Raw genomic sequence first — 18,969 nt, forward strand, 5'->3', positions numbered from 1 at the left:
CATACACTGTCACACATGTAGTGTACAAACCGACACTATGCTTTGCCCTTAATGTCTATTTACCATCATGGCACAGTAAGGCAATTGTAGCTATTAGCTCGAAGCATAATAAGACACTTGAAGAAAAAGTGACACTAAAATAGGAACTTTATTGTCTTACCATTTTATTGAAAGCTAGTTATAATACTTGATAAAGATGAAACGGAACCATTCTTTATCATTCTGAGGCAGACAAAATAACCACAAAACCATTTATCAAAGCAACATGTTGTGTTCAAGTGAGGACTCACTAGCAGGTGGAAGATCAGTGCCTGAGGATTCTGATTAAAGTTTTGGCAGGTGCTTCATGTTGTGATTCACACCCTCCAAGGTCTTCTCTTGAATCCTGTTCATTTCCCTAAAATTGTATCAGAAGAAGAAGTGGTTCCATTGGCAAAAGCTCAGACAGAATATGAAGAGGAAGCAGGTGTGCTGCTCCTCAGCTGAAAGTCTGATCGGGCTTTGATCCTCGTTGCCTAAAAGAAACACAAGATGTGATAAAAAAGGACAGTTGAGGATCTTTAGCTTTAGGTTTTTTTTTTAGGGTGATGTGCTTTGCAATATCTCAGCTCTTTCAGATCAGTGTGGTCGTCACATTACACCACCCATTGGGTTTAAAAAATGCCAGAGAGCCCCTTTTTTGAAGTACAAGTCTAACATCACCACAGGCATGTCCATTGACGTTCTGTTGGAGCTCATTGATCTTGTCCTTGATGTCCTTCACTGTAATCAGACATTATGTGTCTCTTTCACTATGATATCAGTCCAGCTCCAGGTGGAAACTAAGGCTCTGTTTTTTATACTGTGCCCATTCAGAAATAGATAAACACACTACCCATTATGTAATCATCCAGGACTCTGCAAACAACTTGATGTTTTTTATAAGTCCAAAGGCATTATTTTATATTGGTCGGGTGAAGGCCCCCTTTTTTTCACTTTTTACTAACCCACATTCCCAAGACTTTTCATTTTTTCCATATCTTGCCAAACAATTCTCTTCACTGTCCTGCTATTTGAATACAGCACAGAAGAGTCTTAAATGATTTTTGAAATATTTAAATTAGATTTATTTTTATTTTTGCCTTCCAAATTGTTGTTTTTTGGTGCTCTGTTTTCTCTTTGAAAACCTTGTACGCTCCTATAACACTACTGTTTAAAACTGCTACTGAGAACCATTGCAATACTTTCAAATATTTGTATTTGAATTGAATTCTTTAAACTTTATTGTATCTTGCTGTCCCCATCCAGCTCTAATATTAAAAACTGTCCATTTAAACCACAAGTTGATCCCAGTTGGTTGTCCCTCTTTATGTCTCAAACTGTAAAATCCTCTTTGTGTCGAGGCCTCATGCTCCCGTCTCTTTGTGCCCTCAGCGTTGACCTCTTGTTTCTCACAGCTTATCTCCAGTGTAAGCCTGCGTCATGCTCTGTCCTGTTATTCTTCCCATCCTTCCCACTGCTTATCTGTACTGTCCTCAGCTAACCCCACTGTAACCTTTAACTTGACTGAGCTGCACTGCCCTAGTTCACCATTGATCCATGCTGGTACTGTATTGGGGCTGGGGGGATCAGCGTTGTTGAGAGATGTCGGCACAAAGGGAGAGAGCAGATGAGGAGAAAGTTTGTCCGAGGTTTAGATCACAAAGTCCTTTAAACCCTGTGAGTCACATGTTGTATTTTAATTTCCTTTGATTTTTTTTATTATGGGATGTGTTAATATGATAGAATAAATTGTTTGTATAGAAACACTTTTTTTTTTAAATTTTCTTTAAAAAAAGAAGTCGAAACTGTTTCCATGAAAGCTTTTTACAAAGCTACAAAAGCTAAAAAACACAAGACATTAAGAGCAATTAAAACACAGTGTTGGATGAAATGATGTAATTATAATCCTAAAAATGAATCTAATGTACAATTGTCTCTTCAAGCAGCACATCAACAGTGTACTCATCATGTGTGAGTGCAGCTCCGCCTGTGGCCAGCTTTGGTAGCACTTTTCCATATTAGAAATGTGCGTGTCTGTTCTTTGCTTTTATCTTCAAGATGATTGGAGGGGGGGGGCAAACTGAGTGTAAACAATCACAGTTTACACTTTTCCTTTCTCGCTCGGCTCTGCTCCCTCACGACACTGCATTACATCATTCACATTAGTATGCAGTTATCACATTACACATCCACTCCTTGGTTTTCACTCATGGCATTTTTGAAAGCATCGCGTGTGCTAAATTCCCACTTAAATGTTGTGGAAATAACACCACACATGCGGTGAAAGAGCCTCTTACTCATATGTTACACTCATACACACCCTCCCTGAGGCAACAGCGACTCTGAAATGGAGCTGTATTTTCAGGATTAAAGGGGAAACGGGAGTCTTTATGGACAGGCATGGTACAATAAGCATCAAAGCGCACCGGCTGGTTCCAGCTCCAGCAATTTATCGACCCCAGCAGAAACATGCCCGTGTCCTGGGACAGGAAACTGCTACCAAAGCTGGCCACCGGAGCTGCACTCACACCTAATGACTACACTGTTGTTGTGCTGTTTGACAACAGTTGATCAATGGGAGCGGCCCACTGCGGCTTTGTCCAGCACACATGTGCACAACAATTCCCTTTATGCAACACTGGCAGTAAAAACAGTGCTGAAGAAATAAGACGTCGTGCAAGGAAATGAAGTGGAATAAAGCAAACATAACAGACGCACAATGTAACAGACAAAAGGAGGAAATACAGAAACATCATTGCTCGAAATAAAGTGAAGGAAAACAAACAAAGAAGGACAATAATATGTGACGTGTGAAAAAAAATACTACAGTTAGTTATTGATTGGCTTTGAAACTAAAAGTAACAAAGTAAAGCAACTCATGTGTTAAGTAGTCTTCTTATGTTGAGTTCACAATTATAATAAAGAATAAGCTGTATCCAGACCTTACAGATTTAATTTAAAAGATGACACTTGAAAAAATCAAATATTGAGAGTATGTGAGTATAACAGAAAACCTGTTAGAGATAAACAAACAATATTTATTTATCTATTTATTATTGAAACGGACAAATATTAAGAAATAAACTTTAACGCTCCAGCTTAGCAAACATCGTAAAGAGCTGAACAGCATGTGTTCACACGTTTCCAGGAAAGACAATGAAGCATTATTGAAAAGCCTAGAGACGCCTCATCATCGGAGTTCTGATGAAATTATAAACATAGTTCAATTACTCCTAGTTGTACCATTTAGCTGAAATTAAAACGGCAGCATTGGGCCATGCTTGGCTCCGCAAAACAACACTGAGGTGATAGATATCTCCCCAAACTACTACGTAATTAAATTTTGCCCTGCGGGACTCCATTAATAACTTATAATATAATGCACATTTCATTGTAGGGGGGCCATCACATGTGGGTGTGTTATTGTGCTCTGGAGGATGCACCCACTGCGCTGTGTTTCTTTTCATAACAGAGAGACAGAAAGTTACATAAATCAGATGAGGCTGTTTTTCTCTTATTATTTCCACATGTAATGAGCTTTAGAAAATATAGAAGTCTTAATGAAGTTGTGAGCTTCAACATGCAACAATTAGCAAAGTTAATGAATCAAAAAAAAGACTTTAAAAGGCTGAGTTTGCTGCATTCTTTGCACAATCTTGAGCATGCATGTGTATGTGTGTGTGAAGGCGTGAGTGTGTGTGTGTGCGTGTGTGGGGGCGTGTGTGTGTGTGAGGCTTCAGGGTGACCAGCTGACCTTTGACTATTGAGCTGAGCATTCATTAACTCGATGGCTGACGCACACTTTCTGTGTGACCACTGTTTTAATTACACAGAGGCTAATAGGTGGTGTCACACAGACGCACACAGTTTTCACAAAAGCACACACACATGAAGAAAATGACAAATAACAAAGACCAAACTCGTGTGTGATATTTGGCCCACTGCTCTTAAGTCTCAGGGCAGCTATCACAATAAATTGGGATTAAGCAGTGAAAGGACTTTAAGTCTGAGAGTTCATAGGGAGCAGAGCGATTTTTTTTGCAGGCTTTTTAACATCTGAACTGCCCATATCATCGTCCTTATTACTTCAGAGATGTCCTTGTCTTCCTCTTTGCTCTTTCTTTCCTGCTGCAATATCTGCTGCACACCTTAGATGACATCAATAAACATGATCTTTAAATTTGTTTTTGATTGAGGACACAGCCCATCAGGTCGATGATGCAACATTATCAGCGTTTGAGATCTTTTAATATTGAAGTTTTGTCTTCACAGATTAAAAAACCAATCTATACTTTGGGGGCTGGATTTATAGCATTGGAAGTGGTAGGATTTCCCTGCATTTGTATCCCAAGCTTTTTAGACCAATTATGTATCAGCAGTGTAATGCAGAAGAAACAAATTTCAATAGCAGGCGCTTAAGACATCCTGGTTCCCATCAGCAATATTTTAACAATCATTATTATTTTCTCTTGAAACAGATATCCCCATAAAAATGTAACAACACCAATCAGCTCTAAATCAAGCAACAACAAATCTGCCTGATCTGATGCTGTGTTAGGAAAGTCAATCAGCCTTTAGAATACCATCAGAAATCATCAATTTCGAGGTGCCGTCAGTGTCGTGGTTAGTGCAGAGACTGTGGCCCACAAGTTCGTGTCCAACCTTCGGCTGTCCCGCTTGTCATTCCCCTCCCTTTCTCTCTCTCCATGATTTCTGACTCTATCCACTGCACTATCTCTAAATAAAGTCATACAAATTTAAATAAATGATTAATCAGAGCTCCATTCAACAAACTACGGGGGTCAGAATTCTTCTTCTTCTTCCTTTTTGGGCTTGAGTTAAGTCTCTGTGAAATAGTTACCTAATGGTGAATTGAAACTCAGAAGTAACAGATTTAGGAGGACTATGCTTAATGGAGCTTAACATAGTCTTAGGTGGAACTCATTTGACATCAACCACTGGCTACAACAAAAATACTGATTGGTATCTCTCTCAGAGGATGATCGGTTTCAAGATTCCTACTCAGGTGACGAGTCTTTACCATTTTGAAATATCTAACATTATATGAATCATCATGAAATGCTCTGTTAGATGTAGAAGGTCTTAATCAAAAGACAGATTTCATCGGGGGTGCTTGTTGCGCGGTGGTCAGGGTTCGACCCGGTTCAATTCCAGACCGTGGCTCCCCTTCTGCATGTCCCCACCGTCTCGCTCTCTCTGCACTGTCCTGTCCCTCTAATGAAGGCACAAAAAGCCTAAAAGAGAAGACACATTTCATACTTATTTATTTTGTATGTCAGCTCATGCAGGCTGAGAAGTACAGAATGTAATTTCTAGCTATTTTTGAATGTGGTATGTCTCTCTTTGCATGATGGGTAATATAGCTGGTTGACTAAATTACTTTATAATCCGTTCCAGGCATATTGAGGACTACCTAAATGTAGTTGGTTTGGCTACTTTCATGACATTTCTGGTAAACAGAGTATAAACAGTGTTTGAGGTTTTATTTTTGTATTAGTTTCTGTGAGATTACTGTGGCAGCTCTGCCTCATTTTTCTTTTAAACATATAAGGGCTGAACTCGTGGAGTTATGGTCAATCCCAAAACTATTTATGAGCTTGTTTATAAGAATGGTTTGAACCTTAGGGAATGGCACTGTGCAAAGAAATTTGATCAATATGTGAGGTGATGTGCACTTTGCATAATTTAAAATTTACAAGTATTCAAGGGGCAGACATAATCCATGGGTGTGAAACAAGAACAGTAGAATAATTTGAAGGGCTGTCTTTAAACTGCTTAATAGTCAAAGATGTGGGCGTGCAACAAGCTCTCCACATGAACATGAAACCCTCACTCTCTGTAACCCTCCATCTCTTTCTTAAATAATGATAGATTCCCTTATTTTTGTTTGTGTGTGTGTGTGTGTGTTTCCAGAGGCTCTTTGTCAGTGGGAAAACAAATCATGTGTTCAGTAGATACATTATACAGGGGAAGTCAAGGTCAAACTTGCGGAGCTGTTTACCGCAGCAGCAACCACGACTGGCTGCTGCTTTGTTAGGGATTTATTGCTGTAGGAGAGGAGGGCGAACGCAGAATCCTTCTGTCATATTGATGACAAACACACAGGGCTGAAAAATAACAACAAATCCTTAAGGCTAAGGAATATCTGAAGATCGAGGCTTTGGATGCTTTGAAAGCTGGAACAATACTTACTTCAAGTTTGAATCTCAGGTTGTTTATTTTTGGTCACTATTATTTAACCCCATGTCCTGCCTCAAATTGGACTTTGTATAAAATATAAAGATAACAGAGTGTGACAACTAACATCATTTTGCAATCATTCTATGATTCTGTTGGTTAATCCATGAGCCCTGTGTGTAGAGGCTGCGGTCCTTCTAGTGGACGGTCTTGCGTTCAAGTCCAGCCGGTTTCTGTTTTCTCAACATGTCATTCCCCACTCTCCCTCCCCAATTTTGGATTCCACTGTCCTATCTAAATGGGCCCAAAACTGAACCTTTAAAAAAATACAAAAGTTGTGACAATGGCAACAAAAGACTTGAACCTTTTTAACAGGCTAAAAAAAAAACACCCGAAAGGAATTTCTCTCACTTAATAAGGTGAAGTGGCAGTAACTGGTGAGTAACATGATGGAGAGGCCAAGTCTGTCTGAAGCAAAGATGGTGAGAGAATCACCGCTCTGTAAAAAGCTACATGGGCAAATAATCTAACTGCTGTTTAAGGATGATTTTGTTTAAATATAAAATTGAATGTAGGGACTACAAGTTCCAAACTGCTGTCTGGAATATATTTCAAAAGCATGGCAGTAAAAGGTTAAGAGTTTTGAACTGCTCTGCTGTCCCGTCTTGTCACCCATTGACGATGTGGGGGGCATTATGAAATGTAAAATAGGAAAAAGGAGACCCTGGACTTTTGAACAGCTAAAGTCCTACGTAAAACAAGAATTGGAAAAGAAAAGAAGAGGCGATGCTTTTCAGTGATGAACACAATCCTGTCCTTACTTTTTTTCAAACATGTTCCCGGCATCGAATGGGCATATAGGGGCAGGTCAGTAGTAGAGTTGGTTGTCTCTCAATAAGAAAGTTAAGGGTTCAATCCCCAAGACACTTAACCCCAAGTTGCATAAATTAAAATTGGCACTTTGCATAGCAGCCTCTCCCATCAGTATGTGACTGAGTAGGTGTCTTATAGAATGCAGTGTTAAAGGGCTTTGAGTAGTCAGAACACTAGAAGTGCACCATACAAACTCCCTTTACATAGAATTTCATAAACAATATTTGTCAGTATTCAAATTTCACATGTGTTTGTGCTCTATCAGTGAAGAGATATGGTTTCAATCCTTCCAAATCTATCACATCCTGCTTACAAAGCTTCTCAACACTTACAGTGCTTCGAAAATACTTTTTCATTTTTCATGCACAGGATTTATTTTAATATTGCAGATTATTTTCAGTTCAGTACTTTAGCGTGGTAGGTGATGAGCGCCACTCTTGACCTCACTAGATTCAAAGAGCTTCAATTGTGCACAACATTACGCTAATAGGCTATAATTTGCAGCAATCACCTCTCGTGAAAGAAAAAAGGAAGCATAAACACGGCAAGGCGAGCGAGATCTAATCATGCACTTCAGAGATGTTTATGGATTGCAGATATCTTTTAAAAGATTAGAATTAAATCCAGCCGGTTTAATGAGCTAATTGATTAGTCACTTTGCTTTTCTATGCTCCGTCACTTCCTGGAGAATCGTGTTTGTTGATACAGCATGAGGAAGATGAAATTTAAGACGAGGATTTAATTGTGTAACAGGCTGAGTTCAAGGCTTTTTATTTATGCTGTTGTAACTTGCATAAACATCAAATTGTTATTTTAACAGAAGGTTTAAATATAGGCAGAGAAGGCTTCTCTTATGTAAAAAAATAAATAAATAAATAAAAAATAACTGCTCTGGACTTGTTCTCTTCAACATTTCACACTTATTCCTTAAGGGTCCTTGAAAGCTGCCCCAAACCTCTGGAGAGGGTTTATAAGACACCTGATCATTCTTCCAGTTGTTGTTTTTTTTTTTTGTTAGCTGTCAGCAGCAGTGTGTATGATGTGTTTTGACATTGCTGTTTGTGACCAGTTCCTCTGTTGAATAACCCTGCTGTCGAACTGCTGAAGAGTGAGAACTTGGTAGATAGAATGCGCTGTTTCTGACTGGTTGTTTTTTTTTTCCTGCATTGGTCGATGTGTGTCGTAATAATGTGTTTTGTACACTTGCTCACGTGTGTGTGTGTGTGTGTGTGTGTGTGTGTGTGTGTGTGTGTGTGTGTGTGTTTGTGTTACAGGCCCTTTCCATCAGAGGACACAGCTCTGAATGAGGATGATGTGTACCGGAGCCTTGAAGAGCTGGCAGAGTAAGTACACATTCCTTGTTTTTGTCAGTTTATTAAATTAGAACACACTGGACACTTCAACTCACCTGAAGCACCAACACATCTTATTCCAACCCTAACCTTTACTTCCCTAACCATATAATTTAAAACAAAAACAAAAAAAACAATGAATGATTTACATTTAATATTCATCATCTACCTTATTGGTATGTTTATGTTCTCAATGTTTGATTGAATGTTATCCTCACAGTGTGGTCGATATCATTTCAATAGGTGATCACATATATCAAGACTTATTGTTAGTTCCTAAATGTTGTCAGATTTGTAAACAGAGGCTGCAATAATTAATGTGCAAGTACTTCTCTACTACAATATGATGCGATACCATAAGATGACATACGATATGCTGCCATGTGACACAATACCATACATTATGCCACCATACAATACAATGCAATACCACTTCCATCATACACATAGGGACAGAAAGTTTGAGGCTTGACAGGTGGGCGTGATGTCACAACATTCCCCGTCTGACTGATTTTTATATTTAAGCAATATATATATTTTTTTTTTAAGTTAAAAACTTCTCAACATAGAAGATGAGGCGTCGTCAGCTTTGCACAAAACAGGTGGTAGAAATATTTTACAACATTTCATAGCAATTTTCTTTTCAGATCACATAAGTCAACAAGTTGAATCAGCTGCTGCAAAATAAAACAGTTAATTTCCCTTTGCAGTAACACGAGTTGTATTCCAACAAGAACAAACCAGACAATTACTTGATACTGATTAAAATTGCAAATTACTTTTTTACTCTGCTGCAAATTAATTGAATACCATCAAAGAAAAAAAGGACAGAATATTTTTTGCTCAATGAATAATTCCTATTGTGTATTCAGTTTTACTTTAACAAACAATAAATTAAAATAACCCTTGGTCTTATCTATCATTTACAATGTTCAGCTTTTGATACTTCACACTTCACACTTCTTCCAACCCCCCCCCCCCCCCCCGAACTGTCTCATTACATAAGCGCAAATTTCTCTGTCACTCTGCCCGTTGCCATAGTGACGCCATCTCTGTTCAGGCTTATGTTTGAGCTGCCTTTCTGCTCGCCTCGTTGGCAATGTGTTAGATGGGTGGGCGGGTTATGTCGGGTGTGAAAAAGAGTCGAAGGGTCTGAGAGTTCCAGCAGTGACAGCAGATTAATTGAGAATGATTAGTCAATCACTCTGAGATGGGTGCCATTCATCACTACAAGATAGGAGAGAGGCGAGTGGGAGAATGTAGGTTATATATATATATATATATGTGTGTGTGTGTGTATAGTGTATGCTCGCTGAATTGTTGTGGTGCAGAGAGTGCTCTTGCTGGAGGACAGAAGTTACCGCCAAGCAGGCTAATACTGGATTAGAGTGCATCTTAGCCAAACAAGTAGCCCTGAAAGCCTGGAACATGGGCTCTTACCTTGACAACTGATGAGCATCGTGAGCATCTTGCAAAGAAAGGACATCCTAAAGAGAGAAGAGAACACAGATTTTAATATTTTAGGAAAGAGAAACGTGATTTAAATGTTCTCATTGAAAGAAAATAAAACATGAAATATCTTCATGTCTTTCTTCATGTACTAAAATTGTCCATCATGTATGAAAGCATGGCGTCAATCGAGAGAAGTTTATGTTAGACACATATTCACTGATATGTCCCAATACACATCAGGAAATGTTATGCATGTTTCTTTATTTGACTGATAAACTTTTTTCCTTCATATGTTCATGCAACATTTTTCCCGGTTTCCTCTGAATGCACCTTTTTTTCTCTGCATTGTGGCCACTTATTTTACATGGCTGAAAACTCTACTCAGGGTTCAGAACTCATCTCTAATCAATCAGCATGAAATATACCCTGTAAAAGGTCTGGTAACTTAAATGGCCTGGTTCACTAACAATGGACTGCAGTAACTAATATCTCCCAAAAGCATTTTTCCTGCTATCTGCTCCATGTCAAGGTCTGATTCAGTAAAAACAAAGTTAATAATATTCAGGGGCATTCAAGCGTGTGTGGTTTGCTTTTGTTTTGTGTCTGACTGTGGAGGAAAGCAGTCTGCACCTTTACTCCGCGTGCCGATGCACCTCATGCTGACAGAGCTGTTTCATCCACATGATCTGATGAGCTATGAGGGGAGGGGGCACTTTTTCAGGGTTGAGTTTTGTTTTGTTGTCGGTTTGGTTATTGTTTACTTGTAAAAGGATTTTCACAGAATTTCAAAAAAGCTTGTTGTCTGAATGGAATCAGTCAGCACAGGAATCTTACGTCCTGGCGTGCAACTGCTCCCAAGTCCTGACCGTTTTCACAGATTTGGATGAAGTGTTGAGCCACTGCGAGTCTGGGCCTGATTTAACCCTTTGTTATATGATTCATTGTCTTGAGTTGGAAAGTTTGAATTTGACATCTTTTAAGAAAAAATGTAACACAGAAGTTACAACCTTGTCTCAGCCAGCATTACGTTTTTGCTCTGCTCTAACTGCGTATGGCTGTTAGCATCGGCATTTGTGAATTAGACAGTGTCTTTTGAATTGATTTGCACAAGTTAACTGGGCAAAAGTCGGGCCTAGATTGATCAGTTTTTAGTGATCATACTATCACTATCACATCACCAAGCCTCCCTGTAAAGCTGTTAAACTTAAAAGTGTGATTTGATGCAGTTATATACTTTTTAATTTCTCAGGCTAGTGGTCTTAAATTGACCTCCAACCTTTCACCTTCTAAATCCCTTTTTTCCATTAGTGAGCTTTGGCCTGTTAAACCTTTTATTAGCATGTAGCTAAAGTTCACCTCTTTTTCCTGAAACGGTCAGTGGTGTTTTAACATGGTGCTCTATATGTAACCTGTCAGTACAGGCCGGCTGGCGCCGATAGAATTAATCATTTCACTGTGCAACACTGCTGCTCTTGACCTTTAACAAAGAACACATATGCATTTAGTTCCATCAATGGACAGAGAGCACAATTGATTCATCAGCAGGTCCTGCACCTAATCCAATTTGACACGCGTAGCACACAGGCCACACTTGCAATAAGCCTGCTCTCAAAGACTTATTAATTAGCCTGAAATATTGATGCATAATAAACCCTGAGTGCAGGAGTGTGTGGGAGCACAATTATGATCTTACTATATGAAAATTTTCTTTTTTTTCCCTTTTTTTTTCTTTTTCTGGAATTTGTATGGATTCCTAGAGGAGGAAAAGAATCCACTGATAGAACATATGATAAGTCATCAAATAAAAAATAACAAATAAAAAGCTATATTGTAACCAAAACATGTTTAGTGTGAGAAAATAAAGCAGCATTGAAGAGTAAGATGGCACTTTTATAGGGTACGATAAAAATCAATGCAATGGATAAAATGGCATCATTAGGTTCAGTGATGAGACGACAAAAGATACTAACTGCAATGGAAGGCAATCTATAAAATGGATTTTGAGGCGAGATTTAAAAACTGATCTCATGTCAGAGCACCAACAGTTAAATTGGAAACTGTTCCAGCAGCCCGTGCAGCAGAAACTATTGATTAACCTTTCATTTTAATGTGGTGAAGTTAAAAGACATGAACTGGTGGACCCCCAGAGGTCTCTTGGGGATGGCTGGGAGTTCAATCTTCTGTAATGCAATGATGCTACACTGTATTTATAGAGATAACTACTTTATTAGATTTACAATAAGGGGCTTGTTATGTACCTGTGGTTGACAGTTGATATTTTTAGAGGTTTTGTCGAGGTCACTTGCCATGTTTCAGGATTTCCATATTTACACTGTCATTTCAGAAGTGAGCTGTTGAGGCTTTAAGCTGTCAGAGCTGGTTTCTGTAAATAAAAGGCATTACAATTTTCTGGAATGTGCAGGTGTATGCATTTAGAGAGTGTCCTTTGATTTGCATTCTGCTCGACTGAGTCAGGTGAAGGGCCAACATCTTGCCTAAGTGAGGTCTCCTGGGTCAATGTGGTGATTCTGTTCTATACGTCCTTCCTGTTGCTTCAGGATGTCACATCTCTTACTTTGACTCTGAGTACTCGTCTTCAATGACTCCATCCGGGAGTTGACAAAGCATGAAATGGGGGTGGATAGGGTACAGTCGCCAAGGGACTTTTGCCTCTGTGAAAGCCACACATAGATTTCCATTCCGAAGCAAACCGTGTCAGGAGGCTTTTGTGTCACTGTTTTGCAGTTTATTTTGCTCCATTAATCCCTTGGGCAGATTGACATGAAAAGCCAATAGCGGAAACGGATGGAGCTCAGCCAAGGTATTATTTACTGCAAGGTATTGAGTCTGAAGTGTTCAAACTGAGATTTAATGTCACCAACTGTCATATATTCAGAAACAACATATTTATATAAAAGTAATAGCTTCTAAAAAGCTTTGAAAAATATGGAAAAAAAAATCCAATGAGCTGTGAAAAGAAGATACAAAATAAAACCGAGAAAATTTTTTATAGGCATTAACACACTTTATTAGCCTTATTTAAAACTTTATAAATGTGTTATTTCCTGCCTGAGGGGGAGGGGCAGTATCTCAGTTTGTAGGGACTTGGACAGGGAACTGAGGGTCACTGGTGCACGTCCCAGTGCAGGCCAAGTCTGGAAATCCTGCTCTGATAGCTGGACAGTTGCCAAGGTGGACTTGAGCAAAGCACTGACCCCTCCACCCGCTCACAGGGTTAGTGCTCACTGTGGATGACTGAATTAAAAAAACTAAGCTAAACATGAAAACTAATAGAATCCCTAACACTCAGCCATCAACGTCTGCCAGGCTGATGAACTTTAAAACACAGTGTGGCTCAAAAAGTTTTATTGACAGTTATGTACCTTTGCTAACTCCCTCTAACATGTTGCCGTTTGTCTGTGTCAGATACAGAGATTTTGAGATAATGGTTGTTAATGCTGATTGGAGGAGGCATCTTGTGAATATTTGCCTCATATCCTAAAAGACCCCAGAGTTCTCACTGACAAAGGGTTTACTTTTACATACACTAGAGCTGGAAAAGTACATCATTAAATTCACAGAATATAGTTACACTATTTGTCATTTTTCTTGTGATGATGTAATTTGCTTATTCAGACTGAAACTTTGGCATTTATTTGCCTTGAAACTAATGCTTCCTCTAACATGACCTAATACACTATAGGCTGTTTGATTGAAAAACATTTCCTCTCAATAGTCAACCAGTTAACTCCCTTTAATTATTTTTAATCCCAGACTGTGCAATTACATGTTTGCATATTACTTCTCATTCATACCCAATGCTGCCATTCTCTGTTATTAATGTTATCATGGGTGTGTTGGAGTCTGAGTTTGGCAGTGTGTGAAATAAATTAAAATTTCACCTGTTGATGTTATGTAAGGCTCAAAAAGCAGGGAATAATTACACTCACAGTTCACTCTCTGGAATTAAATAATATCTTCCAGGGCTTGGGGACCTGCATTTATGCATCTTTTGTTTGATTGCTTTTATAAAGTATTTTTTTTATTTTTGTTGAACCCAAAGTAATTCTTCTTGTCCTGCCAATCAGGATAATATTTTTACTTCAGATTGAGGTATTTCTTTATTAATCTTATGTGATGTCTTCGTGGCTGAGCCTTAACAAGTTCCTTTCCAGTGTCCTTTTTAACGAACTACGTGACAACGACAGATGTGTGGCCATAAGATAGGGTGCAGATAGATAATTATACTCCTTTGAAGATGCTCCTATAAGTGGGCTGAAACACTAGCAGAAAACTCCTGATATTTCCAGGAGGAGCTGTGTATGTGAATGCAAACAGCCACGTTTTTTACTCTGACTTCACCCAGAGTTTCTCCCGCCACATCATTGTAATCTTTCCCGCAGCAAGTCCGAGCGGGATGGGTAGTAGCACTGAAGCCAGTGCATTGTCTGCCTGCTACCGCTACAATCTTCGCGCACATACTTAACTTGTTCTGTTTTCTGTTCGCCAGGATGTTGTTCTCCTCCCTTTTGTTGTCATTGTGATTCTGCTGAACCAAATGTAGCATTGATTTAAAGGAAAGCATGTTCATTGTGGCGTGGCATAGTGGAGTTTCAGAAGAATTGCATTATGGAAAAACAGCTCAAATGATTGTGATTTCTCCTGTTTTTTTTCTGCCTCGATCAGTCCAGACTTCGAGAGTTAATTCCATGCAGATTATAAAATAAAAACCTAATCTGCATTTCGTTTATTTCAATAAGTTTTTCAAATTGTGAGTTCATGTGATTTATTCAACATACAGAACATTTCCGGTTTACTTTTAAGTTTGTGTTTTTAATGCCTGTTGGTTAGCTGTACAGATCCAGCATTGCTTTATTAAGATGTGGCTATAACAAAAAGAACTTTACGTACAAAACACAACATTATTTAAGTACTTACCTAAAAGCCAGACCAGCCTTTGGGGACTGCATGTGTAGCTCTGATATGGTGAGTCATCCTCCACCCCTCCACTAATTTAACTCCATGGCACCGAAGCCTGAGAGCAATGTGCTGGCAGGCCTATTGCGTGCAAAAGCACCGGACACCCTCTGGCCTGTCACTGTGTAATCAAACAGAAAATGAGGTCTAATTCATGAGTCCTCAGGTTTCTACACCCACTCCCCTTCTTAGTGATGCATTGTGATGCACACACATGCTAGATCACACACAAATGCACGTACACGCACACACACACACACACACACACACACACACACACACACACACACACACACACACACACACACACACACACACACACACACACACACACACACACACACAAGCATGCATTTAAATGATTTATCATGGTCCATTAAAGCCCAGGAGACAAGGCGACATAAATTGTAAAGTTGTGGTAAAGAAATATGTCCCTTTCTTTAGTCACACTTTCTTTTTCTTATAATACACTTGTTCTCACAAACACACACACACACACACACACACACACACAAACCCATCCACAGTCCTGGCTCCTTAAATGCAACCATCAATATTACCTGCCTAAGTCCCTTACCTTTTCTGACATAAGCCTTTATGACCTTGACTAGATTTTAACCCACATAAAAATACGTGAATAGGACCAGATTTTGTCCACCTTGTGTTCTCCAGTAGACAGATTAGACAGGCATGCCTACTGTTACCTTGGTGATTTAGGACACTATCTGTGTGTTTGTGCATGCACAATCTGAAGAATAAGAAGCTTGTGGCTCCTTTCTAACTTTGTGTGTGCAGTCGTACCACCAGTGCCAAAAAACCTTCTGACTGGTCAGGAGAAGCTGAACAGTGGACAATTAGGCTAAAATTCAACCCGACCCAGAATTAGTGGTACAATAAAGAAATACCTGAAATTGTAGTTGACTTGACTTTACATAATAGCATTATCATCAAAATCTAAGCTTATATATGTCTTCACAAAGTTGCACAAACAATACACACCTTCCTTTTTCTTTGTTTGGAAACAAACGTGCATACTTTAAGGAGCTACAACAGAGTAATTTGACTTTAGAGTCAAATAGTAGTCAACTAAGCAGTTAATTAATTATATGACTTAATCACAACTTATTGGAAGTTTCAAATCTAAATGTCCTTTTAATCTAAAACAATGTTTTTTTAAGAGAGGGGGGCCCCTGGAACCCTCTGGGGGTTGCCAAAAACAATCAGGCAGAGTGATTTGGACCTATACAATCCTTGAAATGAACTGAATCATCTGGATTATATTTGGAATAATCAGTACAGACCATTCCTTTAGGAAAAGGGCCAAATCGACTCTGATTGTCTGAAATGAACTTTGATAAATGAGAAGCTCTGAACTTGTGAATTCACGTCAGTCTAATGCAGTAATCAATGATGAAATGCATTAAAAATATCATGACTTGACTAGTTGGACCGATGGATCGTTGGATATTGACAAAATTACCAACTGGGAAAGAGGAAGTGGCTTAAATGTCATCACTGATCAATAGAATATTTCTGTTTTAAAAGCTATCACTAATGACAGTACAAGTTCAGAATCAATAGATGGAGGCTAGAGGAAAAAAATAAAGCATAAAAAGGTCTTCGCTTATTGTCAGGGCTTAGTTGTTCATTGTTTTTACTACAAAGTCTGCAATTAAAAAAAAACTTAGACAATCAACTTTTGCTTCATCCTCTCCTCAGAGATCCTCCTCATCTTAGATCTTTCCACAGGTTTTATTCAAATCTTCGCACCAGACCTCAGTCGTGCAGTAATTCTGTCTCTGAGTTATCAAAGCAAAATGAAGTCCGACATCTGCACTCTGAATCGTCCCTGCCGTACAACACATGGGTCTCTGTGGAGCTTTCAGAGAGGAGACACCGATGGGACAGCTTTGGCTAGCTGGCTGGCCGCCGTCCTCCCACACTGCCTCCTCAGTATTCAACATCAGCCACTTTTACTTAATGAAGAGCGAAGGAGAACAGGGCTGAGAGTGAACCAAGCCACCTCAATTAAAACTTCAAACAAGCCCTGCACGAGCATGACGACAGGCTGAATATTTGATAGAGGGCAGCTCTGTCTTCTCTGATAATTTATGTCCCCTTTTCATACTGACGGTCAAAGAATGTTGTCGTAGAGATGGCAGATTCAGCCGGTTGTGTCAGAATAATAGCAAATCTCGAAACCTGTCATTTTCATGTTTAATACCTGTAAATGCTGCTTCAGAATATGTGAATTCATTAAAAAGATTGTTTCAAAATATCCTATTTCGTGGAGCCTCGTAAAACTGTACTCTGTTGTCTAAACCTTGAGTTGTGTTTGGGCAGCCAGGTTATAGCCCCATTCAAGAGTCATTTTAAGAACACTCATGTTGGGGGCCCTGACGGATATATTTGGATCAGAAATTATTCATCCAACGAAGAGAAATCCTCTTTTCTCTGTGCCCTGAACAAACTGGCTCAAATTGCAAAATGGCATCCCTTGAGCTGGTGGGCTTTAAGTGTCCTGCTCAAGGACATTTCAGCAGAGGGGCAAAGCTTAAAACTTAGTCTCCTTCAATTACCCCTTAAATCCCAGCTTTTATTTATTGATAATGTTTATGTATTCATTTTCTCAAGTTTCAGTAAAGGCTAGGTGAATGCTGGTGTACTTAAACTAGGAGAATGGAGTTTTTGTCGTTGGTTGATTGTGCTCCATATACTGTTGTACCATAATACCCATGTGTATGTACCATGTACCCAAATATGTTATGTGGATGTTATTCTAAAGGGGGGATTAGAGGCTGCTAATGATAACGCTAGCCACATTTAGCAAACCAAAGGACATTGTTTGACCAAAGATTTTTTATCTATTTGGGGGGGATTTTGTCACAAGACATGGATACAGATGGAAATCAGGGATGAAAATCAGGGAAAGAGAGAAAATAACGTGTGGGAAAGGAGCCAAAGGTTAGAATTGAACCCAAGCCGTCCATTTGGAGGACCACAGCCTCCATAAATGGGGCGCACGCACCAACCACTGCGGCAGCAGTGCACCCCAAAAACATTTTCTAATATATAATGCTCCATTTTTTTCTACTAAACCAACTAGGAATTAGTTTAGAAATAGTAATTTCTTATGTGGTGACTGCCAAATTTTGGCTTTAAACTCTGCTTTAGAAACCAATCGACCTGAAAGCTGCTTTACTATTAAGGACTTTAATTCCCTTGAGCCTTTTTAAAATAAACTACCTGAAGCCCATTGTGGTCTTTGTTTCCACTGATGACACATTAAGTTAAGTCTGCTGATGTGAGAAAAGGCTACACCTTTAATTCACCAAACAGAAACATCTAGCACTGCAAACCACACCTGAAAATCCCTGTAAATTTCCAAAGTATTTCCACCAGAGCAGGGGCCTTTTGCGGTGTAAAAAAAAAAAAAAAAAAAATCCTCGACACTCTTTTTATAGGTCTGTTCCCCACCATGGAAAACACAATTACTTTTAAACATTAACCATGGCTTTATGTCAATGTCCATCTCTATAAAGGGTATGTATAGCTGCTTATAACTCCAGATTACAGTATACCTTGGAATCATGTCCATATTGTTTTTTTGTCTGCAATCCAAATATTTGTTGTAATATTCTGCACATTTTCAAACATGTAATCTAGGTTTTTAAAGGGGTATTAAGTTGGAGCCAACTGTACTCAACTGAATCAATGGAAACATTTAACATGGCCATTATACTGTGCCTCATTACAATTAATGAGTGTGGAATTTTGTGTAAATTAGGAAAACAAGAGTTGCCAGGCTTTGTCCTCCATTATTTAGCAGACACCTCTTTCCTATCTTTATTTATTTACAGTTTTTAATCATTTATTTCCCTTTTTCGGCGACCTTAAGCCCCCTGTTTATTAACATCATCGATGTGGGCCCATAGCCAAAGTGAAATCCTGCTGAGGCATCTCCACCGCCTCAATGAGTTTCCAAAACAATAATTGCTTTTACACAACAGAGAGAGATTCTGTGTGGACTCTCGGAGCATGAGGATTTTTCCCAGACGACGTTCCTCTCCACAGTAACTGTCTTTTCTCTGCTGGC

At 39.0% G+C, this 18,969-nt stretch overlaps 1 protein-coding gene across 9 annotated transcripts in view; it reads left to right on the forward strand.

Annotated features, from left to right (window-relative positions):
* vav2 (vav 2 guanine nucleotide exchange factor) overlaps window positions 1-18,969 on the forward strand; it is a 225,641-nt gene that overhangs the window by 162,271 nt on the left and 44,401 nt on the right. For all 9 annotated transcript variants that reach the window (XM_079363650.1, XM_079363647.1, XM_079363653.1 and 6 more), the window contains exon 4: window positions 8,367-8,435. In XM_079363650.1, the coding sequence (XP_079219776.1) occupies window positions 8,367-8,435 (69 nt within the window). The remainder of the gene's footprint in view (window positions 1-8,366; window positions 8,436-18,969) is intronic.

The sequence above is a fragment of the Symphodus melops genome, assembly GCF_947650265.1.
Source record: "Symphodus melops genome assembly, chromosome: 16".
Taxonomy (NCBI): Eukaryota; Metazoa; Chordata; class Actinopteri; order Labriformes; family Labridae; genus Symphodus; species Symphodus melops.